This window comes from Mirounga angustirostris, unplaced genomic scaffold (assembly GCF_029215605.1).
Source record: "Mirounga angustirostris isolate CCGP_5_RB_7025 unplaced genomic scaffold, mMirAng1.0.hap1 SCAF_17, whole genome shotgun sequence".
In the NCBI taxonomy this organism is placed as follows: domain Eukaryota; kingdom Metazoa; phylum Chordata; class Mammalia; order Carnivora; family Phocidae; genus Mirounga; species Mirounga angustirostris.
Window position 1 is genome coordinate 52,839,726 of NW_026991725.1, and position 27,692 is coordinate 52,867,417.

At 41.7% G+C, this 27,692-nt stretch overlaps 1 protein-coding gene across 4 annotated transcripts in view; it reads left to right on the forward strand.

Annotated features, from left to right (window-relative positions):
* The window catches only part of LOC123854503 (protoheme IX farnesyltransferase, mitochondrial), a 133,202-nt gene that overhangs the window by 70,601 nt on the left and 34,909 nt on the right, over positions 1-27,692 (forward strand). For all 4 annotated transcript variants that reach the window (XM_064583261.1, XM_064583262.1, XM_064583260.1 and 1 more), the window contains one exon: positions 22,866-22,936. In XM_064583261.1, coding sequence (XP_064439331.1) covers positions 22,866-22,936 — 71 coding nt within the window. The remainder of the gene's footprint in view (positions 1-22,865; positions 22,937-27,692) is intronic.

The window sequence follows — 27,692 nt, forward strand, 5'->3', positions numbered from 1 at the left end:
CCCGGGATGCGTATATGAAACCAAGTTCTGTAATTTTGTTATTTTTAAATGCGAAGGAGGGTAAGTGTAGATGCTCAAATCTATTGCCTAAGAACGCTTCATCTGAAGTAAAACAACTGATGGATCAATTTATACAACACAGAGGTATGATCCTTATTATATTACTAAATACTCTTTTCTTTGATTCTCTTTCTCTCACTTTGAGTTTATAAGCATTTTAGTGAATAACGGCAGCAGTGTGTGGGCCTAATGGTTTGTGTCTAAGTATTTTCTATCCGTAGTTTTCCCCTAATCTTAAAAAATACCACTTTACATGGTTTTTTTTTAGTCTGACAAATATACAGACCTGTTGCGGACTATTTGTTTATAAAGTGTTAAATTTTCAGTAGTATATATACGGAGGTCAACCTCCTAACCCATTAAATTATTTGAGAAGGAGGAAAAGAAATCTGTTGCTTAAGAAACATCGATATCAAAAAACAGTCCTGGTTATTTTGAATTTTTCCTGTGTTTATGCTGATGTTAAATCATTGCATAAGAAATTCTTAGGTAGTATTAGAGAAGAAGTGTGCATTGTTAACTATAGAAATTTAATAATCTAATCACGTTGAACGAATTGTGTGATTAGAACTTTAACCATTATTTTTATAAGTGTAGTTCATTCTAGGTTTATTTAATTCCTCAATGAACCAGTATAAATCAATTTTGAGGGTTTTGTTGAAAGTTTTAAGTTAAAAATTTGTAATATAACTTTGGTAGCTTATTTATAGAGATGATGTGTGGTGTTTGTCAAGTTCTTTACAAAGGAACTAGGAAAAGGTTGGGTTAATGTAGATTTTATAAAATTCCCTGGGATTTCCATCAAATTTATTAAAAATAAGCCATTTAATCAGTAGTTTTTTATTAGAAATGCTGTTTTAAAACTTTGTATCGTAGTAATTAAGCTTTGTGTTCATTTAGTTAGATTGGGCTGCAGGTACTTTTGGTACTCTTCATGAAAACAAAAAATCAAAATGTAACAACTCTTGAATGTATTTTTAAAAATAATTACAGTATTTTAAAATGTGTGTTTACATCTAAACAAGGGAATTGTTAATAAAATACTTTTGTGACTCATACACTAAAGGAAGCTTTGAGGGAGCCTCTGGTTATCTGTTAATCTACTAACGATTTGTGAAAGGTTCAAATTGTGGACTGTTTCTGAAGAAATCCAATATTGTTGTTTTTCAAATTAAAATCATAAAGTCCTTGAAGAGTTTCTTACTGTTAGGAGTAATCTTTGAGTGTGGGTATTGTGTCTATTTTTGTATACCCCATTGTAGCTAATAGTGTAACTAACTGAATTAACAAACATGATTTGTAATTATATGCAATGTGTGACATAAAGTACTTGACAAAAGATACTTGAAGATACTTAAACATTTGATTATCATGCATTTCAAATGCCTGCCATCACTATCAGCATGAAATATTGTAAGAACTATGAAATGATACTATAGAGAAAGAGATCAGTTTCATCCTGATTTTAATATGGATGATGAGAAAAATGACTAATTAGTAAAGTTTAAATTCATGAAAAAAATTTTTTTTAAGATTTTATTTAGTTACTTGACAGAGAGAGCCACAGCAAGAGAGGGAACACAAGCAGGGGGAGTGGGAGAAGGAGAAGCAGGCTTCCCGCGGAGCAGGGAGCCCGATGCGGGGCTCGATCCCATGACCCTGGGATCATGACCTGAGCCGAAGGCAGACGCTTAACGACTGAGCCACCCAGGCACACCTAAATTCATGAAATTCTTATCATAATTGAAATTAAGGAAACATCCTTTAAAAAAAAAATCTCCAATTAAAATTGTTCATTAGTTCCAGTGTAACCTTAATTAGTGAAGTGTTAGCCTGAGTTGGCATAAGTGAGACTATCTGTTATCATATAGAAATCTTTTCTTTTTGTAAAATACGTTCAGTAGCGGAGATACTGAGTGACTTGCGTTTTATAGAGAGGAACTCTGGTGTCCCTAATGTTTCTTTGGGTCTGTGTTTCTGACTTCTTTTTAGTTCTTCTTTGCTTTGGTGTTAAGGAATTCCTTTTGACACCATAAATATTAATAATAATCCTTCAGTTACTTGTGATTAAAGGCTTCATGATGTAGACTCCATAATGTCTTCATATTCAACAAACGTTAGTGCCTGAAGGAAAAAGCAGTGATTCTCCAAAATCCATTACATATAGATCTTTAAAGAGTATGGTTTTTCATGTTTCACTGAGTTGTCCCTGACACTCTGACCTTTAGGAATATTATTGATGGGAATACTTACACGCTTGTTAATGTCCTCTTAAAGACTACAAAGGAGATAAAAAATAAAGTTACCATCTCCATTTGCTTCAGTAAATAACTTCTATGTTAGAAAATGTTTTCTGGAAAAAAATTAACCGGGTCTTAGAACTACCTTAATGGTCGTTCGTACTGGAAGATGAAAAGCACCCTCCTTTGTCAGATAGTGTTTCAGCACGGAATCACTCTGTAAGATGCCTAATTTTGTTCTCTGTGTAGGACACAGATGTTTTCACCTCCGAAAAGGGGTAGCAAGCCCATAAAAAGGAGATCAGACCTGTTCCCAAAGAATATGTGTGGCATAGTACACTCTCGGAGAGGATTTTGAAATCAGCTAGCTTATTCATAAGCTAAGAAAGCAGTGCATTCAACTTACCAGCAAAAAGTATGCCTTCCAGAGTAGTAGTTCTTTGACTAGACGTGAGTAAATTAAACATTGTGTGTGGTTTCTTAAATTGGACTCTTTATTTTGAGATCATCATAGATGGGCGTGCGTTGTAAGAAGTGAGAGAGCCCATGTGTCCCTATCCACACTTTCCCCCGTGGGAACATCTGTGGAACTCTAGCAAATACATACCCCGGATATTGACTCTTCCTCATGTGTGAAAAGGCTTTTTACATCTATCCACATGGCCAAAGCACAGCACCATTATTTTTCTTTTGTTCTGAATAAAGAATAGCAGTGCGTAACCATACACATAAAAATTATCTTTAAGGTTAACCTAATAAATACATAGTAAGATTTCTGTTATTACTTTGGGGGCACAAAGATTCATACGATAAAGCCGTTCATTTTTGAATAGTTGAATCTTATGAAATTCTATACGGAATGCTCTTTGCTTTCCTGTACAGTATAGTTAATTGGTCTGTTGGCAGATTTTGTTTGGATTTTTTAAATCAGAATCATCTATAGATTATATTAAGTTGAAATCTCAGTAATTTTGGTAATTAACCAATATCACAATGACAAAATTTCTTTGGAACGAATGCAGCCATTTTTGTTAGGTATGAAAACATGTTAAGGTTGATTTAGCAAACACATCACTGATTTTAGATATATTAGATTATTAGTTCTCAAATTTTACTGTCTATAAAGAATCACCTGGGTCACTGAAAATGCAGGCTCCCCATCTCCACTCTGCTTTCTAGAACTTCTGGGTGGGGCCTTGGGATTTGCATTTATAATTAAGTACCACAGAGGGTTTTGGTGCAGGTGGCCGCCCACACTACACTCTGAAAAACACTTCCTTAGATAATCCAGCATTCTACTTGTAAAGGCAGTAAAATATTTCTGTTTTTCCCTGTGTATAAAGAACATCATTTTCATTTTCTAGATTTTTGTTCAAATATGGAATTAACTGTTTTTCATAGTCTGCTTACTTACTGGAATTTGTAGATTAGTGTTACAGCTCGGTAACACCTCTGCCCTCCAGCTGAAATCTTTTTTCAAGCCTATGGCCAAGAACTTGGGAAATGCAAAGGTATTTGTACAGTAAAGAAGAGAGCTAGGGATAGAGACAGACAGATGCCCTAAAAGCACCACCTTCTATAATTGCATTTAATCAAGTTAGGCTGATTGTGTTGTTTTTCCATCAAGCCTTTTTTATTTTAATGTAAAGTAATGACAGAAGTAATTGAAAGCAATAAGTTATGGATTAGAGATGAAGGTAGAGAGAAAGGAAAAAGTAGCAAACACCAAAACAAAGAAAAACTAAAGGTGATTTATTCTAAACAGCTTAGGAGTTAGAGCAGTGTCACGTGAAGGCGGGCATCCTGCGTCCCTGGATGAAGTGATGCTCAGGTGAAGTGATGCTCAGTAAATTGTTTTGAAAGTTCAGAACGGGGAGAAGTTTTAGAAACATTTCCATCAAAAACTGATTTTAATTTTATAAACGTAGCTATTCAAAGCAGAAGATCACTTCATGACTCTAGAAAATTCATCTGTACGCCAACATTTTACTTCCCAGAGAGGATGGAAAAATGAGGTGTGACTTGCTTGCTCAACTTTTGAAGAATAGGATTTGAGAGAAGGGTTTCTCAAAAGCTAGGTAATTATAAATACCTTGTCTTCATTTGCTTTCATTCATCTCTGGTTTGGGTAGCCCTCTCCGTTCGGCTTGGCTGTGACATACTGATGTTTTAGGAAATTTCTTGCCATACAGCACAGTTGAGACGTTGGTTATTTAGATACCATATTTACCTGTTTTCCCAATACGGACACATCAGAGCTTATAGTGAATCTCTTAACATTTTCCTGCTAGGTGTTTTTTTTTTTGTTTTTTTTGGTCATCTTATTTATGAGGTTAGCAGAACAAGAGCTCTGGTTTGACTGATGGTGTTAGGAAGTAAGGACAGTGAAAGGGGACAGAGAGGGATGTGTACCATTGTAGTCTGTTCGTACAGATCTTTGCATGTGCTGATGGCTGTGTTTTAACAATCAGCATTTTATCAACCTAAAGATGGTCTGTGAAGCGAAGTTGTAGGGTTTAGTGTACATTCTCTGTTGAAATCTTTTCATTTGTGTTTATATTTTTCATTTAAGATCATCTGAACTTCACGTTTACTTCAGTTGTCCTAAGAACTTTGGTTTTCGCTTTTTTTTTAAGACTTTATTTATTTATGGTTTTTGCTTTTTTAAAAAAAATATTTATTTGTCAGAGAGAGAGAGAGAGCACAAGCAGGGGAAGCTGCAGGCAGAGGGAGAAGCAGGCTGAGCAAGGAGCCCAATGTGGGGGCTCTGGGGCTCCATCCCAGGACCCTGGGGTCATGACCTGAGCGGAAGGCAGATGCTTAACCGACTGAACCACCCAGGCGTCCCAGGCTTTTGTTTTTAAATCAGTAAGAAGGCTCTCTGAGGCTCCATGAGGGCATGAGCCATGCGTAAAGAGGTTCTTGGGTTGTTCTTTATCTTAAATTGTTCTACCTGCAGCTTGGGAGGATGTTGCAAGGCGGGGCTCCTCACTGCTGGTCAGAGTGTAAATTGGGGCCATTTTTCTAGAGGGAAATCTGGGAAGCATAGTTTAAAATTCTTAAAAATGCCAATTCCCTTCAACCCAGCACTTAACATTTCTAGAATTTTTTTCTCAATAAGCTACTGAAATGGATGCAAATACTTTATAAATATACGAGACAGAATTTCAACATTCAAAAATGGGTTCGGTTAAAGTAAACTGTGTTTTTTCCAGATAATGGAATGCTCGACAATGTCTTAAAAATCACATTTCCAAATACTGTTTAATGACACAAGAAGTTGATGTGTGTTAAATGAAAAAAAATATTAGATTTTAACAGTATATGTGAAATATGTATATGTATATGTCTGAGTGGTAGATCCAAAAATATTTGTACTTTTTTACCCCACGATTCTCCTTTTGGAAATCAATGTATCTTAAGTGAAAGAAAGTAAATAAATATTTACACCTCTTTTTAAAACACTGAGTAGAAATGAAGAGATTAAAAGTAATTCTCCCTGTGCAAGTTATTACATATTTAATGTTTTAATACAGAAAATTGGATGGGTAGTATTAAAACAGCACAGTTAGGATGCTTATGTGAGAACGTAAGAACTTTCTAAAATACGTCACAGCAATGATAAATAATGAAGGGAGGATAAATAAATAGCATTAAGGTGGAGTGGAACGTCTACTATATTGGGTGTCAAAGGGAAGGGAGGATTTGAGTCCTAACATTCTGGGGGGAAAAATCTTCCAAATTAGGAAATCATTGCTATTTTCAGTTTTAAGTGCAATTTGTAAGTCTAAACCAATTGACATGTCCTTCAAGAAATTGCCTATTTTCTGTTTTGTTGGTTGGTTGGTTGGCTTGTTTTTTGTAATTCTATCAGAGATTTTTAATTCCAGAATGTTCTTGAATGACAGAGGCAATTCAGTATAATATATTTCAACATATTTCTACAACCTAGCAATCTTTCTACATTAAAATAAAGTAAATCTCAATACTCTGATTCCTGTTCTTTCAACTATTATTCTTAAAGAGATGATCATTAAAGGAGACACAGGAATAGAGTTTCCTTGCAGAGGAAGTAACATCACTCAGTAATACTATGTTGGTTTATAGCTCTTGTCTAACTTTTTTCAGTACACACCCACAAATCGGCATACTGTATAGGACATGCCATAATCTTACTTCTTCTTTTCATACCAAGTCGTGAACTTCCCAGGTCAGATATTACCTGCATTTCTGTGAATCCTATCATACTGCCTCTTATTATATTGTACATAAGTATCCTATCTCCTGAGCTAGGCTGTGAGCTGGAGCCGGGGTCTGTGTCTCTCACTGCCTTACAGTCTCATGCTGGCTCTTGGCTCTTGCTCAAGCATATAGGGTATTGATTAAGCACAGGGACTCTGGAGTCAGACTGTCTGGGTTCGAACCCAAACCTTACGACCTAGGTTAATTACTTTACTTTCCCTCATCCTTCAAATGCTGATAACGGTACTACATACCTACCAGAAATGTGGTGAGGATTAACCAAGATAGTGGGTAATGCACAGAACACTTCATACAGAGTGGGAACAGTCAACCCTCAGTACGTAATAACTAATAGTAGTACATGGTTCCTGATTTAAGAAACGAATCAGTGCATTGCTGTAGCCTTATCAGCATAAAAAAGGCATGTCCCAGCGGTGCTCTGTATTTTGCTTGTCTGTTATATTCATTCAATTACAAAACTAACCATAGATTTTCATCTGCTTTGATAAAGCTGTGAATGGTGATCATGAGAGACATTTTACGAGCATTTTAACGAACGCTCACAATATTCACCGGGATCTGTCAATTATTTGTTCATAACAGACTTGCCGGTTACCCCATACGAAATCTATTTCCTGCATCACTACATCCATAGCTGTGAATGTGCACTGTTTTTTTCCAGCAGAAAGCTCATCAAAATAAAAGGTTTCATAATTTTATAATAGAAGTTACATAAGAAAGTTTCAAATGAAATAGCCCAGTTACATTTTTTATGCCTAAATGAGCCAGTGGGATTTCTCGGCTATTAAAGGATGTAGTGATTGCAAACTTACACGTTTTGTTCATCGCCTTCAGGACTGAAAGTGGAAAAGCTACAGATGTGCACATTTGAAGCCTTATTAAACCAGGGAGGATCTCTTTGTTACCTCCATTACTTAGTATCAAAAATGGTTTCAGCTTGTAACATTTACTGGATCACGGTCTGAATGTCTGTAAGTTCTTGAACAAACTAGAGCATGCTACAGTAATAATAAACATAAAACAAATACTCTGAGAAACGTGGACTTAGCAAGCTGCAGCTGCGCATAAACAAATCAAGCTCTGGGAAATATCATTTTGGAAAAGTGTTCCTAAAAGTGAAGAAACCTTTTATAAAAGGAGCTTCTTCCAGAAGTTTCTTTGACCTGTGATCTTTGTAAGGACCTTCCACCCTCAAACTCCCCTTCCAAAGCATTTGTGGTGAACATTTTACATTTCTAATGTGTTTTTGGAAAACCTGAAAGATTTTTTGTGGTTTGGGAAATGTGATGTAACATTTAATGCTTTAAAATATTCCCAAACCATGTGCAAATCCTTTTTTAAAGAATGTAGCCACATGTATCTGTGTAATTTAGTCTTTGTGTTTATTATTTCTCTCCTTTTTTATTATAAAAGAAAACTTTAGAAAGAGAACAAAAAAACCATAGACCCACCACTCTGAAACAAATCGTAAACTATAAATTAAACCATTAATTTATAATTAAATTTAGAGTGAAGCATTAATCATTAAATCTAGAGTTCCACATGGCCCTTATAAAGAACATTTTCCCTTTTCATTTATAAGTGATATTAAAATAATATATTCTCGTTTTCATATTCCTGCTTATGTTTTTATTTTTAATTTTAAGGCTTTTATATTAAGAGTAATCTCATTGACCTGTTATGAGACCATACAGAATTTAGATTATTAAATGTGTAATATATGCAGCCAATAATCTTCAGTGAGCCTGTTCTTCATTTAATTGCAGCATTAGATCTGGTTTCTTGGTCCCACAGCTTTCAAAACCTTCGCTTGCGGTGGTATTTTCTTTAAAAGAAAACTTTTAATAGAATTAATTTTAAGTCATCACATTATGATAAATGATGAAGGAAATGATATCTCAAATATACTTAACTTAGCATTTTGAAAAAATAATTGATTTAAACTAGATTCTGCTTTATTGCTGTTCCTCATATATTCTTTTGAAAACTCACACATGGATATTATCTAGGATTTTTCAAACCTGATTATAAGTTATAGTGCTAATTTATCTATTCTTACTATGGAATAAAAGTCACTGGCATCTGGATAGGCTAAGCTAAATGGAGTAATGGTTAGATAATTTGGCATTGCAGACTATTTTCTTATAAAGACATTTATTATCTAGCATCGTTTTATATCATTACAGATTTAATTATAAGGAGCCTGTTTACCTTTATTTGCTGTGGATTTTGTGGGAGCAATCGTGGTTGTTGTTACTTAATGTTTTATCCTGGCACATCGAATTGAGAATTTCTCTGTCTCCCTTAAGAGAAGCAGTACGTGATCTGGAAGATTTTTTCTTAAATATAAGATTGCATTACATTGGGGTGCCTGGGTGGCTCAGTTGTTAAGTGTCTGCCTTGGGCTCAGGTCATGATCCCAGGCCCTGGGATGGAGCCCCGCATCGGGCTCCCTGCTCAGCAGGAAGCCTGCTTCTCCCTCTCTCACTCCCCCTGCTTGTGTTCCCTCCCTCACTGTCTCTCTGTCAAATAAATAAATAAAATCTTAAAAAAAAAAAAAAAAGATTGCATTGCATTGAGAACTGTGGGCCATTTGACATTTCTAAAGTGACATCTCTCATTAGAAATGCCCTCAATTAAGTTTTAAAATGCTTCATCTGTAAAACATGACTTGGGATATTGTTTAAAATTTAGTCCAGAGCCAGCTTTTCATCCGTTGTTATTTTACCATCATTGTTGCTAGTTTGGGGCCCATCCAGGGCTTCCTGTGTCTCCCCTTAACAAGAGTAAGAAAGGGAAGACGGGCATCTCTTAGGAAACCTGCCCTCCCACTAGTGTATTTAAGAAGAAACTCAAAAGAAATGTAGTCAGTAAAACTAAAACCTTTCATGTTTGGAAGTATTTCTTTAAGACATTAACACTCTCCCTTTAACTCATATTTGTCAGAAAATTCGATTGCTACTTTACACAGGTAGTTGTGTGAACATAGAAAATTGTGTGTGTGTGTGTGTGTGTTCCTAATATTCTAAAAATTGCCTCTGAGACAGAAAACTGTGATGCAGACAGGAGCTATACGGGCATGTAATCTGTTGTAATTCTTTATTTTTAAAAATGCTTAATTTTTTATATTGAAGCATAGTTGACATAGGGTGTTATGTAAGTTTCGGGTGTACAACCTAGTGATTCAACAATTCTGTACATTAATACTGCCTTTCACCATACACCATTATTACATCTATTATAATTCTTTAAATATTGAGGACCAAATGCCACTTATCTAGCTGTATAATCTTACTAATAAATTCATAGTCATATCAGTTACTGTAATCCATAGGCATTTTGAAACGCCGCCTGCTTTCTGGGGTCCAACTGATATTTGGCAGAAAAGTTAGAAATATTTAAGTTCTTTTTATGTCATTTTTAATTCATTAAATGAAAACTTTTAAAGGAAGTTGCCCTTGAAAACTCAGAACGAATCTCTGAACCTTACTGTACCTTTTCTTTTTTACCAGCTCCTAGTAAGTAGGAATTTTTAGCCACATGTCTTAGAAAAGTAAACATTTTTACCAATTTGGTCCCGATCGGAGGAGGACTGGAAATATTTTGTATGTGGATTGACCTCTTTGTTATTTTCAGATCATTCTGGAAGGTGGTACATGCGCGTAGACACTTCTCAGAACACAGTGACCGTGTTTATGGTGCATTACGGGTTTTTGTTTGGCTTTTCAGAAAAGAAGCCACATACTTCAACTTTTGAGGGTTCTGGGATATTTCCCAATGTCCTGTGCACTGTGTGTAACAAAGGTCTGGCCCTACCAGAGGAATTTTCAGCCGTTCCATGGCTTTCAGCAGAGGGATGCTAGAACCTCCTCTGCCGTGCGGATGGTCCGGCTCCGCATTTGGACATACATTCTGAACGTATCAGACTCAGAATTAAGGCATTTCCAGTAAATCAGGCAGAGGGGAAGACAGTGGGAATACAGGAACAGGAACAATTGTAAAATCTGTCAGAAGTATGTCACTTAGTGACTGCCGTATAACACTTTCTTAAGCCCTCTTTGAAAATGTCCCGGTGTATTTTATGTGCTATTTTTATTCTTTGATGCCAGCATTGTTATTTCTCTTATCATTTATTTATTATTATTTTGACATTATAGTCATTGTTTTAATTCCCCATACAGTTTTTTTTAACTGAAATTCATAAAAGAAGCACATTTTATATTACACTTGCTTTAAACATGAAGATTTTTAGGAAGTCATTTTGAACTAATTGTAGTGAATCGGTAAGAAAATTAGGATCATGGGGGAAACGGGCGGCAGAGGAATTTTGCTAAAGTTGAAATCCATTTTAAGTGTTCCCCCATCACCGACTCTCAGAGGTGGAAGGAGCAGGGAGGGTCATGGAAAGGAGAGGTCTCAAGTCACTTTGCTAAGATAACATTTGCTAAGAAAGTTGGTGTCTCCTAGCAAACCAAACCCTTTCCCTTTTCAGTCGCACAGTCTCCGAAGTTCAAAAATAAACTGTAATCTTAGAAGAAATGTGTTAAGCTTTCAACATGTTAACTGAAAATTTACAGAAAGAACGTGTTAACTGTTTTTTCAAAGGTATATATTCTCCAACAGGCGGAATGGACGGCACATGTATTTTTTTTCCCATTCCTCGCCACCACCACCCCGCCCCCCCGCCCGGCTGCCTGCCTTTTGCTCCCCCCTCCCCTTTCTCTGTGCTGTGCAGAGCAATGCGATGATTAAACCAACAGGTGCCAGGAGTTGCTGGAGCAAACTGGCTTTGTGCCCACATGCGTACAGTGGAGATATTGTATCATTGCAGGTTCTGGTGTATCGCTGTGTCCTTAGGAGGAAAAGGATAACCCAGTTGAAATACATACTGCAACTCCTGAGGGATTAAGTGTGTTTCCTTTGCTTTATAGTTCAGAATTTTACAGTTTCTTTGTTGGGGAGTTCTCAGATTGCTTAATGATTTCTCTAGCCCCTCGCCCCGTTGTGACCAGATGTATGATACAGCCGCTGTAGACTTGCCAGTTTTATTGCTCAGCGTGCGGTATAACCTTTCCTTTCCTGAGTATCCTACCCTTCTCCTGCCACGGAGTCCTAGAAAAGATGATTTTGCTTATTTCTTGCCTTTTAAAAATGGTCGTGTCCTCATTTTTCTTTTTTTTTTTTAAAGAAAGGCATTTAAACTCTTTGTCGTATTTGAGGGGGCTGTTTCCGAGGTCAGGCTCTCGTCATATTATTTTATCACTGTTCATGTTGTCAGTAAGCACGCCTATTTTGTTTTACGGTTGTGGAGGGATCCACAAGGATTTATTAATCTGATAGCCTTGTGTCCATATTAGAGTAGGATGAAGTATATAACACTAGTTGAGGAAAGAGTTTCTCATCTTTTAAGCCCTAGTTTAAAAAAGTGTGTGTGTGTGTGTGTGTTTAATTTTGCAATCTAAATGTCTGTTCATGTCAATAGCCTTTAGTGGGCTTTAGTGCATTTATTTGTTGTTTTTCACAACTGGCCTTCAGAATAAACTATTTTAAAAATGGTTTTTTACAAAGATGGGATTATAGTCCTTGGCAGCTGTTAGAGCAGAAATTCCTTTGAGCTTATTTGGAGGTTTGGGAGGGCTCTTAACTCACCCTGGACACCCCCTGCTACTGATCACGCTGGCTCAGATGTGGGCTCCAGGCTTCCCGAACACTAGGAAGAGAGACCGTTGTCTCGCTCTTCCGGGTGCTAACCTTGTGCTAGAGTCACGTAGTGACATCAGGGTGTATGTGGGGCTGGGGGGAAATTAAACATGTTTAGGTACAGATGGGGGTAATCCAGCCAAATGCCGCAAGCTGAATATGCCCTAGAGAAAAGGGATAGTTGATGGGACAGCTTTCCTGGGAGGTGGGAGGGACCAGGATCGCCAGCCTGGGTGGAAGAGGAGGCCGCGTGTGTCCACTCCTGTGTCCACAGGGGTGAGAGCACGAAACGACAGTGTCTTGTTAGATGTCATGCGTGGATGGAGGCACCGGGGGATGCCCGAGAGCGGCCAGACGTGGAACCTCCTTGTGGAGAGGCGCAGGCCAAGTTGGCGGGAGAGGTCGTGCGGGCCAGCCCAGGCGCGGAAGAGCCATGTGAAACCGGGGGTCATGAACTTGCGGTGGGGAGGGCGGGCTTTCCAGCGCACCCCCAGGCCCCCCAGCACCCTCTCGGAGAAAAGCCAACTGCGGGGCAATGCAGCAAATCCTGGGGCGGTGGCAGAGGCAGCCTGGGGCCCGCTGAGCACGCAGGCGGGGAGGAGTGAGGAGCTGGTGCCCTGCAGCCTGGCGCGGGTGGACAGGTGGCTCCGAGGGCTGAGCGGGGAGTGCAGAGCCGTGGCCAGTGGCAGCCCCTGCGGGCTGGCTTGTGTCTGGAAAGATGACTTTGGCCCCTGCATGAAAAATTGGTCCCAGGGCTCCCTACTGGCACCAGGAAGTGGCTAGGAGGCTGTTGTAACCTAGGAGAGAAGAAGTGGGGACCGGAATTCAGGGAGAGGCTCTGCGCCCATGCGGCGGGAAATGGGTGTACTTGAGAAATGCTCAGGATCAACATTTTGTCCTGTGATTCTTTGGCGGGGGCGGGGGGGGGGGTAGGATTCTAATTGGCTAAGGCTCCGTAAGTGTGGGTTTTATGCTACATCAGTTCAGAAATTCTTTATTAGTTAACCTAAAGAGGGTCTGTCCAGATAATGTATTTGTTATCATTTATGCAGAATTTTTTTATCTTTTTTTTTCTTAAGTAGAAAACACATGGTCTTTATAGACAATTGTAAAATACGGAAGGGTAAAGGATAATAAATCACCCCGTATCTTTCTACCCAGAGACAAATCTTGTAAATATTTTGATGTATTTTCCTTCCACGTTTTTTCAGAAAGCAGTGTTACAAATCGAGGTCTCTCGGGCAGGGGAGGGGGTGACCTACTATACCGTTTTTGAAGCTGGTCGAAATTGATGAGACGTTCTGAGTTTTGTTACTTACAGGATGTGGTACTTTGGGTCTCTCCTAAGTGCCAGGTAACCTTTTAGGCCTTCCTGTTATTTTCCTTTAAGAGTGAGGCCTTCACATACAGCTTAGTAAGAGATAGATGGCTTGAGTCACATGTTTATAGGAGCACATTGCCCCCGTCACCACCTGGGATGGAAAGCCACTTCTGAGGAATACCGGAGCACAAGTATACTTCTTGCTGCAGTTGCCCCTGGGGAAAAATCCATGGGAACAAGGAGCCTTGCTTTACTTGTTTATTCTAGGTCTGGCAGAGCATTGGTAACAGCCAAAGAGGATGGCTGACTGGGGGTCTTCGCTGATTTGTAAGCCGAAAGTAATGGCCTGTGGAATCCTGCAGGATAAGGGGCCTCGCCCTGTGCTTTTTTTTTTTTTTTCAGCATCCCTTTTAACTTGGTCTGAGATTGATTGAGACATTATCTTGGATCTTGGAAGCTGTGAGCCATATTGGAATGACAAACACTTGTTGACAGCTTTGACAAGACAGATGGAAAAACAAACCTCCTGACAAGGTTCGCCTGTTTGTTTCTCAGTTGAGTCTCGGGAAGAATGTTGCTCTCGTGACTCAACGTAGGGAAAGAAAAGGTTGCGCCTTGTTATCAAAGTCAGTATTTTCTGAGCCTGACTTCCAGTCATCTCTAGAACACATCTACTTTTTGCACAGGGTTTAATTAATCAGAGTAAGAATAGGGAAGTTCCTCACATGGGGCAGGTTGTATTTCTATCCACTCTTGGTATCTGTGTCATTTTCACTCGTGAAATTCGGTAGTATCGTAAGTACAAATCATCTGTGAAGATTAATAGGTATATCTTATATCTGAGCATCATCTCTTTGGAGTCGTAATAATTACTAATATGAAAGCATGGTATAATAACTCCTAATAGGCATCTAATAAATATTTATCCATTGGTGTGAGCATGTCCCGTATCTTCAGCATGTGAGTATGAGGAAAAAACAACGATCCGTTTACCATAGTGTTAAGTAGAACTATTAAATTGATTCCTAAACTGATTACAAGACACAGATTAATATAAATTATTGCATTCATATTGATTAAGGCCTTTCAGATGCTTAAGCTAGGAATACCTTTTCTGTCGTAGGCAAGTTACTTTCTAAGGATGACGTGTGAAACGAAATGATTTGGGGTTGTTAGTTTTACCGTGAGTCATAAATAATTTCACTGCTTCTGTCTGCCTAACATCTTCCTACTTTTTTCTGGTAATAGAATTTGCCTTTCCTATAGAGAAGATAACATTTGCGGCTTAAGGAGATACTGCATTGTGGTTTCTCTCCACCAACACCCCTCCCCTGCTCATAGGATAGTCCCCTCCACCCCGAGCCATGAGGATCGTTCTGGACTTTTCTTTTAGAGCTGTCAGGAAATCAGCTTTCTGCCTGGGTTGCCAGGAACATGGGAGTCTAAGACTGCCAGTGCCGTGTTGGCTGCCCCATGGAAAGAGCCTGCAAGCAGGAATATGCCAAGCACATTTAAGAGATGGAAAGAGTCAGAATCATGGTGGCACATTTGACACAGAATCTAGTCATTCCTTTTCGTTTTTTTAAGACTTTATTTTATTTATTTGACAGAGAGAGAGCGAGCCAGAGAGCACAAGCAAAGGGAATGGCAGAGGGAGAGGGATAAGTAGACTCCCCACTGAGCAGGGAGCCCAGTGCGGGGCTCCTGGGATCATGACTTGAGCCAAAGGCAGACACTTAACCATCTGAGCCACCCAGGCGCCCCGAAATCTAGTTATTCCTAAAAGCAGGTTGTCAGAGAGAAAGCTCTATTTCTCTTTGTGCCACTCTGAGTTATCTTTCCACCATTAGCTGCCCCAGGGGCCCTCGGGGTAAAACAGAATATAGGATCTCTGGAGGGGAAGAAGCAGGAGGGAGTATATGACTGATTGGAAGGAAGATGGTGAGGTAGGGCAGCTGAGTACAAAGGAAAAAGTTTAAAATGAAAAGAATTCCAAAAGACAGCTGGATTTTTACTAGGAAGGGGACTGAAAAACTTGTTTTTGAAAATAAGCATAAATGGAAAGTAAGTTGTTTTCTGAAGGAAAAAGCAAAGTATTATTCCCTTCTGTGTAATACATTGCTCTACATTTGAAATATTTTCCAGTCGTCATGTATTAGGCCATTGGAGGCCAGAGGTGCAGTCCCATGCAGGGTTGATGGGAAACTGTGAAGGGCCAGAGGTAACTTGACCCCAGGAATCCCTGTTGGGTCTCTTCTCCACAACCTAAGAGAAGGGAGGACGTATTTTCCTGGGCTTTGGTTTGTGAAATCCGAGGAAAGATTCTCAGTGGCCCAGTTTGAATCAGATACCCGCTCAGTAAGCCAATCACTGTGTCCAGGTATGGATGCTGGGTTATACGGCCATTTGAGATCCAATGAGCAGAGCCTTCCAAAGGCAGGTTGGGTACAAGCCTGGCCCCTGAGAGAACCAGTGTGGCCTGAGCTGCTGTCCAGATTGTGTTCACTATGGTATATTTTACTTCTACCGGTATTCGACGTAGTCAGGGTCTATGGAAAAGGGAACAGAACAGTATATTCTAAGGGCTAGCAATACTGCATTTGTATTTTGTTTTAACACAAGTTGCAAGAGTCTCACTTCACTGCTCAGAAGTAGTTGGAGCCAAGCGAAATGATAAGAACATTATGAAAAACTTATTATAAAGCACAGGAACGAAATGTGAGTAGATTAAGCCAGCTGGAGGTTCTAAAGTCTTTAAATATCTCATCTAACTATCCTACACTTTATGTTTTGGAAATGTGCTTTAAATATCTAAATGGAAACAGTAAACCTAACTGAAAAGCATTGTAGAAAATGCATGAAAAACGGAATCAAGTGGCATACTGAGCTCTGGTCCCTTGGGGCTAGGAAGGATTGTCGAGCGCTCACTGAAATGACCAATCGGTCTTGGGTCACATGGTTAGCATGGTCTTTCTACCCAGAAGTTGCTCGTCCTGCTAAATGTAAGCCTTCATGAAAGTCAGACGCTCCTGCCAAGTTCTGGTACCTGCAGTTAGATTGCACATTCTCGTTCATTCTAGACCCCAGTTCCCATCTTTGGATGGCTGGCGTGCCAGGAACGTTGACAAGCTAGTATCCTTTCTTCATTCAGATGAAATCACTCATTCAGTTCCTGAACTAAGACTTGAGAACTGCCAAAATATTTATTTATATAAGAGTTTCTGTGTTAGGTTAGATAACACCTTACCAGCATTTGAATAACACGGTTTGTAATTGGAATCCTCATTACCCCTGTGAAATTAAATTAATAGGTTATGAAGGAAAGATTATTTCAAATACCTATAGAATGTGTTTGAATGTCGCGGTAGGGAGGGAATTTAAACAACATTTTAATTACATGTAACTTGAACTAGTTCAATAAAGAGTAGAGACTTTCGGGGGCAAAGAATTCTTTAACACTTATAAATCATTGTAAAGTGAATGTAATACAATCTACAGATGTATGTATTCATTTGCCCTGATGCTTCATTGAATAAATAACTTGTGCCTATTTGCATAGCTCTCTTTAAACATTAAGAATTATAGATGCACGTGTCTCAGGAAGCCTGTCACTCAGAACTCCAGATAAGATGAGCGTATTGAAAAGTTAAATACTTTTATTTTTTTATTTTTTATTTTATTTTTTTTAAAGATTTTATTTATTTATTTGACACAGAGAGAGAGAGATTGCGAGAGCAGGAACACAAGCAGGGGGAGTGGGAGAGGGAGAAGCAGGCTTCCCACTGAGCAGGGAGCCCGATGCGGGGCTCGATCCCAGGACCCTGGGATCATGACCTGAGCCGAAGGCAGACGCTTAACGACTGAGCCACCCAGGCGCCTGAAAAGTTAAATACTTTTCTTTTTTTTTTTTAAGATTTTATTTATTTATTTGAGAGAGAGAGAGAATGAGAGACAGAGAGCATGAGAGGGGCGAGGGTCAGAGGGAGAAGCAGACTCCCTGCTGAGCAGGGAGCCCGATGCGGGACTCGATCCCGGGACTCCAGGATCATGACCTGAGCCGAAGGCAGTCGCCCAACCGACTGAGCCACCCAGGCGCCCTCTTTTTTTTTTTTTTTTTAAGATTTTATTTATTTTTTTTATTTTTTTAAGATTTTTTTTTTTTTTAAGATTTTATTTATTTATTTGACAGAGACTGCAGGAGAGGGACTGCAGGGGGACTGGGAGAGGGAGAAGCAGGCTCCCCGCCGAGCAGGGAGCCCGATGCGGGACTCGATCCCGGGACCCCGGGATCATGACCTGAGCCGAAGGCAGTTGCCCAACCGACTGAGCCACCCAGGCGCCCTCTTTTTTTTTTTTTTTAAGATTTTATTTATTTTATTTATTTTTTTAAGATTTTTTTTTTTTTAAGATTTTATTTATTATTTGAGACAGAGAGAATGAGAGAGAGAGAGCACATGAGAGGGGGGAGGGTCAGAGGGAGAAGCAGACTCCCCGCCGAGCAGGGAGCCCGATGCGGGACCCGATCCCGGGACTCCAGGACCATGACCCGAGCCGAAGGCAGTCGCCCAACCGACTGAGCCACCCAGGCGCCCAAAGATCTATTTTATTTTATTATTATTATTTTTTTAAAGATTTTATTTATTTATTTGAGAGAGAGAATGAGAGAGACAGAGAGCACATGAGAGGGGGGAGGGTCAGAGGGAGAAGCAGACCCCCTCCTGAGCAGGGAGCCCGATGCGGGACCCGATCCCGGGACCCCAGGATCATGACCCGAGCCGAAGGCAGTCGCCCAACCGACTGAGCCACCCAGGCGCCCAAAGATCTATTTTATTTTATTATTATTATTTTTTTAAAGATTTTATTTATTTATTTGAGAGAGAGAATGAGAGAGACAGAGAGCACATGAGAGGGGGGAGGGTCAGAGGGAGAAGCAGACTCCCCGCCGAGCGGGGAGCCCGATGCGGGACCCGATCCCGGGACTCCAGGATCGTGACCCGAGCCGAAGGCAGTCGCCCAACCGACTGAGCCACCCAGGCGCCCAAAGATCTATTTTATTTTATTATTATTATTTTTTTAAAGATTTTATTTATTTATTTGAGAGAGAGAATGAGAGAGACAGAGAGCACATGAGAGGGGGGAGGGTCAGAGGGAGAAGCAGACCCCCTCCTGAGCAGGGAGCCCGATGCGGGACCCGATCCCGGGACCCCAGGATCATGACCCGAGCCGAAGGCAGTCGCCCAACCGACTGAGCCACCCAGGCGCCCAAAGATCTATTTTATTTTATTATTATTATTTTTTTAAAGATTTTATTTATTTATTTGAGAGAGAGAATGAGAGAGACAGAGAGCACATGAGAGGGGGGAGGGTCAGAGGGAGAGGCAGACTCCCCGCCGAGCAGGGAGCCCGATGCGGGACCCGATCCCGGGACTCCAGGACCATGACCCGAGCCGAAGGCAGTCGCCCAACCGACTGAGCCACCCAGGCGCCCCAGTTAAATGCTTTTGAAATAGCGGCACTGTTGAGAGGAACAGAGAAGAAGGCTGTACTGGGGTTTGATCGGGTCAGAACCACCGTGAGTGATGAAGGGATGTTTTATGGGGTATTAAGCCGATGAGGACTGGGAGTGAGGCTGTCTGGTAAGCTGCTGGGCCCGTACCTGGTGCTGGGCCGAGGTAAGCAGCGCTGTCAGCGAGGAGGGCGGGGCGGGGCGGGGCGGGGCGGGGCGGGGCGGGGCGGGGCGGGGGTGGGCGGAGCCACCGAGGTCTGCGGGCTGCGCTGAAACTGGCCAGAACGAACCAGAACACGCGTCTGTGTCTTGCTGCTTCCGCAGCCTGGGTGTCGCAGGTGCCTTCCCGAAGAGCGCGTGCAGTTCTCCGTGGACCGACCCACAGCCTTGGCCCGGTGTGAACGAGAGGTGGACGAGCTCAGGGACTGTCTGCTGCCCAGGGAGCTGGTGGGAGCTGGAGAAGCTGCAGCCGCGGTGCCCCCCCAGGCCGCCGGGGCAGCCAGCAGACCCTCAGCTGTGCAGTGTGAGACTTCAGTTGCACCTTCCAAATCCCAGGCCGGCTCCGTGGCTCTCCGGAACGTCCAGTTGTGCAGGGGCGGGGGTGGGGCAGGCTGGTTCCCGTAACTGAACTGACGCAGCACAAACCCAACGGCCGGCGTGGTTCACCCCTTGTCAGCTTAGCCCTTGGGCACACGTCTCGATCAAACTTAGCTTCCAGAGACGGCGATAGCAAAATCGTGTGTACGCCAAACAGGATGAAATGATCCCTCAACCCAACGTTCACTAATCCAGAGTTGACTAGTCCTTTCTGTGTCTTTGGGTGATGTTCCTCTCTCTTCAAGCTGGGTCACAGTCCCCCTGGATGTTGTACAGCCTGAATTCTGAGACACCAGGTGAAATGCTGTTGGCATACGTTCGGTGGTAGGAGAGTGGGAGAGAGGAATAAACAGGTTTACATACACAAACATGATTCTATGAAAATAAACGTATTCAGATTCCTTGTGTCTGCCCCTGGTCACAGGGCCACAGCTGGTATTTATAACTGCCTTTTTCTACCAGCCATCCCATATTCCCTTTGTCCTTGGCAAGCACCTCAGACGATTGTAGTTCTTGGCACCGGAGATGACCCAAAACTGAGTTCTCGAAGGGTCTGGATGTGGAGCTCTTAGACACTACTAGTAGGAATGTAAAGTGGCAGGCCCCCTTGGTGAAACTGTACACTTTAAAAGGCTGTTGGGTGAGCGCCTGTGTGGTTCAGTCGGTTAAGCCTCTGCCTTCCGCTCTGGTCGTGATATTGGGGTCCTGGGATCGAGCCCCACGTGGGGCTCTCTGCTCAGTGGGAAGCCTGCTTCTCCCTCTCCATCTCCCTTTGCCTCTGCCTCCCACTTGTGCTCTCTCTCTCTCAAATAAATAGATAAGATCTTTTTTAAAAAATTAGAATACACTGGGGCGCCTGGGTGGCTCAGTTGGTTAAGCGACTGCCTTCGGCTCAGGTCATGATCCGGAGTCCCAGGATCGAGTCCCACATCGGGCTCCCTGCTCGGCAGGGGGTCTGCTTCTCCCTCTGACCCTCTTCCCTCTCGTGCTCTCGGTCTCTCATTCTCTCTCTCTCAAATAAATAAATAAAATCTTTAAAAAAAAATAGAATATAAAAATAAAAGGCTGTTGGGCTAGAGGGTAAAGCAGGATGTTGATTTCTCTCCATCTCCATTGCCACAGCCTTGTTAGGCCCTCACCATCTGCCACCCGGGCCATTAACAGCCAAAACCATCCTCCAAGTGGCAGTCACAGTGATCTGCCCAAAATGCATCTCCTGCGTGTTAGCGTGGCATGTGAAGCTCTCCACGATCTGGCTCTTCACCTACCTCTGGAGCTTCCTTTCCAGCCATCCAGTGACCCTGATGCTAATGGTAGTTAAATGTGTCATTATTAAGCACTTGGTCCATGCCAAGCATAATGCTGTATATCAATATCTTATTGATCCTCACATTAACCTGGCAAGTTGCATGTTATTAACCCTCATTTTACAGATGAGGAAACGGGCTTTCAGACAGTGTCACATAGCCACTAGTCATTGGTAAAGCTGAAATGTAACCCTCGTCTCTCACTGCAAAGCCTGGGTGGACCTTTAACCTCTGTGCTGTCCTGAACTCTTTCTAGCTACTCGAGCGTATCATGAGGTTTCTGCCTCCCGTGCCTTTCTTTCTGTATGTTCCCCCTTGCGTCTAGACTGCGCTTTTCTTCCCTCCAGTCCCCTTAAAGCATCTGACTCCTGCAGAGTCTTGGAGTCTGTTTAGGAGTGCTTGAAAGATGTTTGCCCTGCCTGCCTCCCAGCTACTTCAGAACCCGTTTTAGCACATCTCCCTTTCACTGTGCTGGGCACATTATTATAATCATCTGTATCCTCGTCTTTCCGTTAGATTAAAGGTTGGCAAACCCTTTTCAGTTAAGAGCCAGAGAGTAAATATTTTAGATTTTGTGGGCCATGCTGTCTCTGTTGCAACTGCCTGACCCAGCCTCGGGTGTGAGAGCCAACCATAGCATGACGTAGACAGTGGGTGTGGATGAGTTCCAACACAACTCTGCTAATGGACACTGAAATCTGACTTCGGATAATGTTCACATGTCACAGAATATTCTTCTGCTTTGGATTTATTTTTCCAGTCATTAAAAAAAATGTAAAAAAAAAAAAAAACTTACCTTCTTGTGAGCCATACCAGGAGCAGGTGCAGGTGGGACGTGGCCCATGAGTTTGCCAACCCCTACGTTAGAGTATGAATTTCTTTTTTTTTTTTAAAGATTTTATTTATTTATTTTGACGGAGAGAGAGAGAGACAGCGAGAGAGGGAACACAAGCAGGGGGAGTGGGAGAGGGAGAAGCAGGCCTCCCGCCAAGCAGGGAGCCCGATGCGGGGCTCGATCCCAGGACCCTGGGACCCTGACCTGAGCCGAAGGCAGACGCTTAACGACTGAGGCACCCAGGCGCCCCTAGAGTATGAATTTCTGGAGAGCAGATCCAGTACCTCATTGTTAGGGTTTCCATACCAGTGTGTCGTCCAGATTGGGATGCTTTTGAGAGCGAGAAGGTTGCTGTTGATGATGCTGGGATCACAGGGGTAAAGGGGGAGCTGCCCCAGGCAGAGAGAGGTAGTTACGCTAGTCACAGTGTCGCCTTCTTGGCTATGTAGTTTCATCAGGGCTCCTAATCCCTCAGCCCTGGTTCTTGACTTTAGTGGCCCATTTCCACTGGTTGATTCACAGGCTTGGGGGTGTGTGCAAGGTTCTGAAATCGTCTAGAGCATGAAAGCTTTATACCCGCAACAATTAACTTCCTCTGAAGGAAGCAACTGTATGTTTAACTGTGGTTTTCAGAGTGGATCGAAGTGGAACCACGCATATTCTAGACAATTAATGCTTATAATTCTTTTAAAGATTTTATTTATTTATTTGAGAGACAGAGAGAGCACGAGTGGGGTGAGGGGCAGAGGGAGACGCAGACTCCCCACTGAGCAGGGAGCCCAATCCCAGGACCCTGGGATCACGACCTGAGCCGAAGGCAGATGCTTAACTGACTGGGCCACTCAGGCTCCCCTTTTGCATATAATTTTTAAATATGTCTCTTCCAGAGAATTTTCCTCCATTGAGTGACAAGAGTATGAGTTCGTACAATCAAAATTAAAATGACATTTACTGTGGACAAAAGTATACAACTGAAGCAGAAAAGAAGATTGTTTCATGTTATATTAACGTCTTCTTTTTTTCGATCTTTTTGCAGTTTTTTGAGGTGCCGTTTGATTCAAATATGAATAGGACAAAGAACAGACCTCTCGTTCGTGGACAAATCAGGTAAAATCATGAATAGAAGTCTCTTTCACCTTCTAGAACATTCCTTGGCTTGTTTATCCTGAATCATGTCCCAGTCTTTTGCCCTGAGTTGTGAGGGGAAAGTAACACCCTCCCAAAGGGACACGTTGATCTGTATGCGCAGTACTTTTCGACTCTCCCCAAAATGTACTACAGAGCACTTAAAATGGATCTAAGATTTGCTGTTCTGTTGTGGGAGTAACTCATGCAATGGATTTCTTTATGAAATTCCATTTTGAAACACGGACTTGTTTCACTTGCAGTGACTGAGGATGAAAACATTCCATTAACACAGATGATTTCAGACGAATCCATACAGGGTCTCCAAAGAAAGATCTGTCTGAAGCCTTAGTTTTTCAGACAAACTGATAATGCTGTTATCTGCCGAATAAAGCACTACCCCCATGACTCTCCTTTCTATCGAATTCAATTAAGTAGAACTAAAAGGCATATAAATATTTTAATATCACTAATGGTTAATAATTAAACATTTTACTTCCTGGAGACCTTAAAACTGGCATTTAAAAAAAATTTTTTTTTTCAAATCCAGTGGATATCATAAGCCAAGAAGAATAAAAAGAACCAAATGGTTTTACTGACGATTCTAAATCAGTGAATCCTCTCCTATTTCCGAGCAGTGCCCTGATGGAGCTTAAAATGTATTGGGGTAACTTTGGATCAAGTAATCACACCTATTCAGTAAAACCATAAAGGGAACAAATGCAGGTAGAGTCAGAAGTCTATGTAAAAATGATTTTTAATATTAGCTGTCCGGAGCCGTTCAGTTCTTTAAAATACCATTATATTGCAAAGAGTAATGAAAACATGTAAGAACAGATATCTCATATCCACTGATAGTCGATTTCCTTTTTTGAGATACAAATAGAGCCATCTGCTATGTTTTTATTTGAAGTGTCAGAAGGACTTTTATCTGGGTGGAGTTGTTCTAGAAGAGCAAATACAAGCTCCGTCACCCAACTCAAAAGCTAGAAGCTGCCCATGCCTCTGGTCAGATCACTGGGAAGTCCTTACACCTTCCTGCAGGGAAATCCCACTCCCCACCCCCCCCACCCCCCCGAGAACCGAGGGAAATGTGGACGAGCCCAGCAAGTAGCCCTTAGGCATCTAATGATCAGATAAAGGCCTGCCATAGTCCTCGTATCTCATCTTCCTCTGCCCAGTGTGGTCACCTTCTGCACCCAGGAACGCCAAGTCGACCTGTGCCTCCAGGGAGAGGCGCACACGACCTTGTGGTTGGCATCGGCAACGCCCATCCTTTACAGGAAAGAGGCTGCCGTACAATCATTAGTCTTGTTCAACCGGTACCTTCATCTTTTGTTTGCAAGAAATACCTGGGCAGAATCTCATCTATGCTAATAAACCTTAATTGCTACCTAAAATAGCCTCTAAAAGGGCAAATGTTAGGGCTGAAAAAAGGACTCCAACTTATGTGAAGAGCTGGGATGTATTTTATTAAACAGATAAAAGGAGATGTTCCTTGAGTCTGGGGCAGAAGAAATCTTGCCCTAAGAATCATAGTTTTAAAACTGAAGACTTTAAGGGGCGCCTGGGTGGCTCAGTCGTTAAGCGTCTGCCTTCGGCTCAGGTCATGATCCCAGGGTCCTGGGATCGAGCCCCACATTGGGCTCCATGCTCCGCAGGAAGCCTCTTTCTCCCTCTCTCACTCCCACTGCTTGTGTTCCCTCTCTCACTGTGTCTCTCTCTGTCAAATAAATAAATAAAATCTTAAAAAAAAACAAAAAAAACAAAAAAAACTGAAGACTTTATATCTCGCCACTTAGGGTTTATTATAACCTAGTAAATGATTACTACACAGATATTTTATAACTGGGTGGCCTTGGGGGTTATAGTAGAAAGTCTTATAGACCATCCATTAGCATTAATTTCTCAGCTTTGGTGGTTCTGACATTCACAATGGCTATTGGGCATTTAAGTGCAAAGCCCAGCCAGTTTATTTTGAAATTCTCGATTTGGCATTTACTGCCCCACTTGACTTGGGCTGATCTGCCTTATTGAATCTCTCCCACTTCATAGACTTTGCAGTTTGGTGTGTGAAGTGTAAGTTCCCGACATTATTGACGGGTCTGGGAAGGAAATCCTTGGACGTCTTTGCTGATGATAGCTGTTTCCGTCTTTGTACCTAGGTTGGCCCCTCTCCATTCTAACGAAATAATGTGAGCATTTATGGGGGGAAAATATATATATAGAGAGAGAGAGAGAGAGAGAGCATTAATTTTTTTAGGTGATTAACAATTTATTTTGAAAATTTTTACTGAAGTAAATAAAATTATATTCTAAGGAGTTAAAGAAATACACTTAAGGAAAGAAACATGCCTGGACTATTTGTTCTGGTTTTTTGGGGTTTTTTTGAGAACCCGGGAAATCAGTACAGCTGTGCACGTGTGTGGCTGCCATTCTCTGAACTTTTCGTCGTTTCTTCCAGAAAAACATGTTAGGGTGGGTGGGCACTGAAAGCTTTGTGGAGCTGACCCAGAAGAAAGTGCTTTTTTGCTTGTTTAATTTAGTCTTTATTCCAGAGAGGATTAGAGGTATTGTAAGACTGTATTTTAGCAAAGCAGAGAGACGTGTATAGAAAATCAGGGTTATAGAAAATAGAATATGCGGGCGCCTGGGTGGCTCAGTTGGTTAAGCGACTGCCTTCGGCTCAGGTCATGATCCTGGAGTCCCAGGATCGAGTCCCGCATTGGACTCCCTACCCAGCAGGGAGTCTGCTTCTCCCTCTGACCCTCCCCCTTCTCATGTGCTCTCTCTCTCTCATTCTCTCTCTCAAATAAATAAATAAAATCTTTAAAAAAAAAAAAAAGAAAATAGAATATGCGATAAATGGTAAGAACCAGGAAAGATTCTCCAGTTCACCTCGTTAATAAGGGTGAACTGTGGATTTCATTCTGCATTCCCGGTGAAATCACAGCTCTATCGTAAGGGTGAGCATTGCGTGTATTACAGAGAAGTGGCAGAACCAAAATTTGGCCTACTCCATTGGACTCCCTGCCCTGAGTTCTTAGCAACTACACATAACTGTCTCCGAAAGTCTCTTTGGCCATCAGAAGATAACCCCACTCTAGGGAGACAGAACTTCTGCCTCTCCATTCTTAAAAGATAAGATGGGACACTTGGTGATGATCTTAGAAGAATATCCTCTGTGACTTCCATGGAGGAAGCAAATCATTTTCTAAGGCATCTCTCAGCACAAGCCAGGGGAAAATACCAAAGAACGGCTCCTGCTGTGAGAACCGCTTAGAGTGAATCTCCTTGAAGCAAGTGGGGAGGAAGAAGCTCGTGGTAGACATACTGGCCTAAGGAGCATCTCTAGTGGTTCAGCTTGATCCAGGGATTAAAGGTTTATTTATTTATTTGAGAGAGAGAGAAAGAGAGGAGGGGCAGAGGGAGAGGGAAACAGAGAATCAACAGCAGACTCTGCGCTGAGCATGGAGCCTGACACGGGGCTCGATCCCATGACCCTGAGATCACAACCTGAGCCAAAACCAGGGTCAGACGCTCAACTGATCCCGCCACTCAGGGCCCTGATCCTGGGGTTAAACTGAGACCATGAAAGAGAGAGGAGAGAAGGTGCCAGTCTCCTGTGTGTCAGGTAGTGTGGGGAATGACCTCCGCCACACGACACGATGGTGAAGTGGGCTAGCGGTGGAGTGGCCATTTGTCCGGTTTGCCCAGGACAGTCCTGCTTTACACCACAATTACTGATGGCGTCCCACTCTCAATAATGTCCAGGCTGGATGATGACTCTGTGCCACCTGATATAAAGGGATGGTGGGGATGGCTCTGATGTTCACAGAAGTCCCTTATTTTTAAGTCTATTTCCTATAAATTCCAGTTGCTTTTTTTTTCTGACTAGGGGAGGGGAAAAAAAGCACATAAATGGAAAGTATGTTGTGTCTAAATCCGTTTGTAGATACACACCGTGACACATACCCCTCTAAATAGCTTTTTAAAGATGACACTCGGTGTCTTTACATTTGTTTATAAATTAGAGAAGATAAATAAGGTCAGCTAACTGGTATGGACATTTCTGGCAAAAATGTCATGGTTCTGAATGACTTGTCAGGAGGGAGTTGGGCTTCAAGCTCCCTTTTGATTCTCTGGCAGAGAACAGAGCGTAGAATTCATGTCCCATGTCAGGAACTCACATTGAAGGGCAAGTCAACTCACCTAAGGAGTCAAATCCGCAAGTCACGTAATGAAGGTAAATGTCAAGAGAAGTTTATCTTCTTGTTGAAAGTCAGATCCAGTGTGATCCAGTTTTAACTTGGTGACTGGAGAAAGTTAACCAGCAATTTTTTTAAAAATCTGTATAATAGGAAGGCATTTCAGGCTTCAGATGTTCTTCATATGGTAGTCAGGGTCTAGTGAAAAATGTTACCTAACAGACTCGAAGCTCGGGCAAGTCACTGAATTAACCTTTCCCCGCCACCTCTCCCTCCTGGAGGGATCGCGGTTCCGGCCTTGTTCATCTCACGCCATCGCCGTGCAGGTAACAACAAGATCCATAAAATCATGCAAATACATGTGCATTGTTGGGAAGAAGGTTTAAAACTCAAGGGAAAAAAAAAAAGGAGTTATTTGTAGAAATTTCACCTGTTTCCAGAATTTGCTTTAAAATGTAAATATTCCAATACTTATCAGGCAATAACATAAAAAAGAAATTTAGGTTAGTTTCTAGGGTTAGGGAGAAAGA